The sequence below is a fragment of the Nannobrachium achirus genome (assembly GCF_963921795.1).
Source record: "Nannobrachium achirus genome assembly, chromosome: 2".
Lineage (NCBI taxonomy): Eukaryota > Metazoa > Chordata > Actinopteri > Myctophiformes > Myctophidae > Nannobrachium > Nannobrachium achirus.
In genome coordinates this window covers 27906137-27912166 of record NC_137811.1, presented here as the reverse complement: position 1 = coordinate 27912166, position 6030 = coordinate 27906137, and the positions used below count along the sequence as shown (strand labels likewise).

At 39.5% G+C, this 6030-nt stretch overlaps 1 protein-coding gene across 1 annotated transcript; it reads right to left on the bottom strand.

Moving 5' to 3' along the window:
• Positions 1 to 520: 520 nt before the first annotated feature.
• On the bottom strand, positions 521 to 3695 carry LOC308308029 (uncharacterized protein; the record flags this gene model as incomplete). The annotated part of the gene is made up of 10 exons (XM_080753383.1): positions 3619 to 3695; positions 2455 to 2577; positions 2197 to 2268; positions 1894 to 1950; positions 1674 to 1745; positions 1473 to 1550; positions 1280 to 1359; positions 1042 to 1128; positions 857 to 934; positions 521 to 625 (listed from the first exon to the last, which is right to left on the bottom strand). The coding sequence occupies exons 7-10, from the start codon at positions 1316 to 1318 to the stop codon at positions 521 to 523; spliced, it is 309 nt and encodes a 102-aa protein (XP_080609509.1). The 5' UTR covers positions 1319 to 1359; positions 1473 to 1550; positions 1674 to 1745; positions 1894 to 1950; positions 2197 to 2268; positions 2455 to 2577; positions 3619 to 3695.
• Between the last annotated feature and the right edge of the window lie 2335 nt (positions 3696 to 6030).

Sequence of the window (6030 nt, the reverse complement as noted above, 5' to 3'; positions counted from 1 at the left end):
CTAACATCTTAGAGGACGAGGACCGGCAGTAGTGCGAGGGAACTTTTGGAAGGTCCAGAAGGAAGGTCTTCAAGAAGTCAGACTCCTCTTTCCTTACCCTCACCCGCTTCTGCTTATCTTCCTCAGTAGGGCTTTTCCCTCTTCTTCCTACCCACTTCAAAAAAGACCACTGCTTCAAGCCTAGGGTTGACAGGAACATGCGTTGGCACACTCCGAGTCTCCTGCCATCTACGACAAGGTGACAGAAAATGGATGCCGACCTCCTGGATTTCTCTGCTCCTGTCCTCCGTCGCTTTACACTGCTCACCTCTACCAATGATGCAACATAAATCTTCCTCTCACGCCAGTCTAATTTCTCCCAGAAGTACTTGAAGATCTCTTCTCGCTTCGACTCTTCCACTTCTCTGCAGTGCAGTTTACTGGACCTGTGGCCGGCTGCAGACTGACATGACACACCCATTTTTCTTCCCTCCTTTAACACTGACTCTCTATTCTTCCTAGGCCAGATATGACGGGCCTATCATTCTACGCCTCTTCTGGATGTTGTTCTTCCAGCCCTCTGGATTTCTCCTCTTCCTACAGAGACCAGCATCAACACCTGAGGAGTCTTCTTCCACCTCAAGTCCTATATTGTGTCACAAAAAGAGAGAAAATGTGTCATTCAGACCATTAGTGTGCGAGTCTCTCTGTGTGTATCTGTGCAGCCCCTTGCGTGCACATCTGTGTGGGTATGTACATGTGTACTGTATGGATGTGTAGTTGAAAGAAAAGAGTTAAATAGCAAACATGCACCATGCAAGATACTACATTACACACATGTGCATCAATGTGTCCATATTAATAATGACAACAACACCTTCATTTCCAGATTCCGATTCACCAGGAGAATCACCATGTTGGTCACGTTCAGGTGTCCAGTTTCGATCAAGCGGATCTGGGAAAGAAAGAGGAACAAACAGAATGCACACGTTGACATAATTCAGTGTTGCTAGGACTTTGCATTCTTTGCTCTGGCTGACTTAAGCCTGGTTGTACACAAACCTTCTTCGTCCCCACTTGTGTCGTCATCCTCAACTCCTTCAGAATCTTCATCCTCCACATTTGAGTCCGGCTCAACTCTGTCTGCACCTAAAGAACAGAAAAGAAATATGAGATGTTCTCACATTAAGTGTGAGGCGCTTTCTGGTCATGTACAGTATGATTCTGAAGGAAAAAAATGAAAATGCAACATTCAGCAGTCACTATTTGTGTTTATTACAGTGATTATTAATAATAATACCTTCATATCCAGATTCAGCAGCACCAGAAGAATCACCATGTTGGTCACGTTTAGATGTTAGGGTTAGTGGTCGAGTGGATCTGGGAAAGAAAGAAACAAAATGAATGCAATGTTAACACACCTGCAATTCAGTGTCAGGCTTTGCTCTGGCCAATAGCCTCGGTTCCCTGGCACTTGTTAGTTTTACACCAACCTTCTTCTTCCCCACTTAAGTAGTCATCCTCAATTCCTTCTTCGCCTCCCTCATTTGAGTGAGGCGCAACAACTTCTGCTGCAGAAAAAGAGAAGAGACTGAATGTCAAATAGAAAACATGCAGCATTGACAATAATGCAAAGTGTCACATGTGTGCGTCATGTTTTTGTATGAAAGACTCTATACAGCTATTAATATTACCTTCATATCCAGATTCAGCAGCACCAGGATTATCCAACTCTAATTTAAGGTTCCATGATGAATCAAGCTCATCTGGTAAAAACATAAGAGGAACACAATGTACAGTGAATGCAAAGTAGAAATTACATTGCCAAGATGTTGCATCCTTTGCCCTTAATCTGTTTTACCACAAACCTTACTTCTCTCTCAGTGGGTGTGTGTGCGTGCGACAAAGACAAACCTTCAATCTCCTCAATTGATGAGTCCTCCACAACTGCTTCTCCTGCTGCTTCTCCTGCTGAAAGGGGAAAAAGGTCACACGAATTAATGAAATGGCTACTTTTTAAGATTGTGATACTACAGCAGATACTGATTAACAATTTGTGTTAAGGTAATAATACTATGTTTGAAACTAGTACAGCAACAATTCAAAATGGGTACTTAGTGCATGTTTAGGGATTTGTAACTAGGACAGCAGGTACAATACAAAACCACACATATGTGTTTCTATGCACTATAATTCATAACACACCACACCACATACCTTCACTCCCAGATTGAATCAAAACAGCTGACCCAGCACTGGCAGCATCAACTTGGTCACAATCAAGTGCATCTTGGAAAGATACAGATTATCATTAGAACACTGAATACAGCAGCTAATTATTGTAATTCATGATTAAAACACTTTGATTTCCAAATTAATCACACAAGTTGCACCACAGCCAGAATCACTACACACATCATTAAACTGAGCTGACTTATTCCTATTTTTCTTTCTATTTTTTTTTATCGCACAAACCTTCTTCGCTGCTTTCACTGCTCTCTAGTACAGTCTCTGCCTCGTCATGTCTGCCCCTGACATACTTGACGCTAACCAAAGCACACAGCTCCTCCATAGAATACATCATCCTGAAATGTTATACTGAAAATAAAAGGAGAATACAGGGTTAAAATCAAGGGTAACACAATGGTGTAAAGTAATTAAGTACATTTTCTTAAGTACTGTACTTGAGTACAATATTGAGGTATTTGTACTTGACTAGAGTATTATCAATTTCCAATACTTTTAATCCACTATATCTCAGATCCAAATATTTTACTTTTACTCCACTACAAGCTGAATTATTTCCAATTTCCAATACTTGTACTCTTCTATATCACAGATCAAAATTATTGTACTTTAATACACAACAAGCTGAGTGCCTTTGGAGTACTTTTACTCCAATGCAAGCTCACAGTGCGACACATTGTGAGCATGTAGATCTGCCATTTTCAAAATATTTGAAATGGGACATTCTGCATAGAGTACTTTTACTTTTGGCACTTTAAGTACATTTTGATGCCAACACTTTAGCCATTTTATCAAGTACATTTTGAATTCCAGACTTTTACTTGTAACAGAGTATTTCTACATTACATTATTGATATTTGTACTTAAAGTAAAAACATTTGAGTACTTTTACCACACGTAATGGTACGTTTTTGTCCAGATGGAACCAAATGGACCCTTTATGGACCCGTTAAGGGTCCATTTGGTTCCATTGACACTCCATAGAAGTTGTTGTGCTGGCAGCTTAATGTAATGGTACGTTTGTGTCCAGATGGAACCAAATGGACCCTTTATGGACCCGTAAAGGGTCCATTTGGTTCCATGGACACTCCATAGAAGTTGTTGTGCTGGCAGCTTAATGTAAGGTATAAGGTAAAGGTAAATGGAAAACCACATGGCAAATTATTTGATCGATAACGCCAGTTGCGGTGGGTTGACAGAGGCGAACCATGTTTGAAGCAAAATCAGTGTACGACGCTGCTTGTTCAGAGAACAAACAGACAACACAAACATCAGAGAACAATACTTTCCTTGAATAATAACAATTCACACGACGCCAAGCACAATCGTGAACATGATCGTTGGTATAACCTAAGCATACAGTTCTCAACAAGACATTTGGTGATACTTTACCTTGTAATAATGTCGAATTCCGTGTCGTTTAGTGAAGAAAAAGTTTGTTGCTCTGAATCATTCCCCTCCTCCAGTCCTTCTTCCGCGGTTAGATACGCGTAGTGTGATGGACAGGTTGAACATCCAATGGTGATGTCGTTTCGGAGCGTATCTCCGTTGGCTGTTGGATACGCGGTGTGATGGACAGGTCCCACATCCAATGGTGATTACTGTTTCAGCGTATCTCCCCGCCCATTACATACGCGGTTTGAGGGACATGTCAAACATCCAATGGTGATGCGTGTTAAATAGCTTGGTCAATAAAACAACTTTCCATTGGCCATTTACACACCAGCTGATACTAGCAGAGAGAGGAGAGTGAATGTAATCCAACTATGATGAAAAGTAAAAATCCATAATAATGGACTTACGTGGTTTTCATTGGACAGCGACGATATTCTGTACTACTAACCATGTTCATCTTTTTCGATTAAAACACATGAGTCATGACATGTTTACGTCTTGTGAATTATATCAGCTTTATTCAAATGCATTCAGACAATACAGGCAATATCATTTCACAGGCAATTAGCCTTTTATTTAGGAAAACAATAGAATGTAGTCTTGTATCAGCTTTATTCAAATGTATTCAGACAATACAAGCAATATCATTTCACATGCAATTGGCCTTTTATTTAGGAAAACAATAGAATGTAGAGTATTGTATTTTGGGCGGATTTTGTTTGCATATTGTAAATTAAATTGAATAAGGTTCTGAATAATGTAGGTGTAGCTATAGAATAGGCAAAGACAAATGTGTGTTGTGAATAGAATCAATAGTTTCCTTCCCAATAAAGTACAGGGGTGTGAGTTTTCCTGAACCAAACAGTCGTCAACCTCCCTCACCACGAAGGACCACAGAAAGTTTGTTGTTCCTTCTTGGAGCTCTTTCAAGAGGTTGAATTCTCAAATCTGATTGCTGCTACATCCTGCCATCGGAACCCTGATCGGCTGATGTGGTCCATGTCATCACAGTTCCTGAAAGAAAAATAAATGTACCCAAGACAAGACTATGTATATTATTAAATGTATTTTTATGTATGGTAAGAACAGATATTTACTGTTACTATAGCTATCATTTTACAATGTTAATGAAACTGGACTTAGTCAAAAGTAAAGTTGTTTATAACATGTACTGTGTAGACTATTTTTACTTGAATTAAAGAATACATTTAACCAAATGAACCTGTAAAGGTCTACACTCAGATTGAAATTAACATTGAGGATTTTTACTCTATTTGTACAGATTGTTTGGTCCCCATATACTCGTTTGATAATCACCAAATTAATAAGAGGTAATAAGAATTGACTTGTATTATCCCACATTCCCACTGACCCCCATTTAGGCCAGTGACCCCATAAGAGAACATTTTTACGGCTCTAGCAGTGATTCCCAACCATTTTAATTTCAAGGACCCCCAGTTTGACATCCATTAGGCTACTGACCCCCCATTTAATAGCATTTGTATCTCTGAGACCCCAACTTATATTGTAAAATCATACGTTAGCATAACTCAGAGTGTACACATGGAACCAAATGATTTGTACAGTTACATACCCCTAAGGGTCCATTTGGTTCCTAACTATAATTTAGCTGGGGACCCCCTGGAACTCCCTGGGGGTCCCCGGACCCCACTTAGAGAACCAGCAGTCTGATGATGTAGTAGCCTATTATAGACGGAGCTAAGATGCTAATGAGGCTAGCGTTAATATTAAACTTTCTTTACATCAAATAAAGACCCCGGACTAAACCCTAAAAGACACTACTGCTAAGCACATTTAACAAACGTTTTATTAGATAGATTGCTGTATTTTATGATAATAATAGCGACGTTATCTTACCTTTCTCTGTCGGCTCTGCTGTGAAGACTGTAGCATAGTTAGTTACATACGTTTCCCATAAACAACAGAAAGCAGAGATTACTCACTTTTACCAGACATGGCAACCGCTGCCAACAATGGAGAATTATGATTGGCTAGTGGAAAGGCCGCACCCCCATTGGCTCTCTGCCGATCACGTGATTATTGGCCGTATTCATTCCATGCATGCATTCGTGTGCGTCATACAGATTCGTGTGCGTGAGATGATGAAAGCATTCGTGATGAAGTAACCAACAAAACAACTCGTAAATCAGTAAGAAAATATTCGTATTTTGTCTTGTTTTTTTGTTTTGGCATTATAATCACTGCAGCTTCCCCAAAAACATTCATACTTTTTTTTTTTTTACGGATATTTTTTTCCAATTAATTTGTTTACGTATAGTTTTTTTGGTAAAAATGTTTACGAGTAAAAAAAAAGGCAAAGTACGAATACGAATTTGAATTGTCCTAAATATAACCCCATAACATGGCCTTCACTGGTCAGTAAAGGGA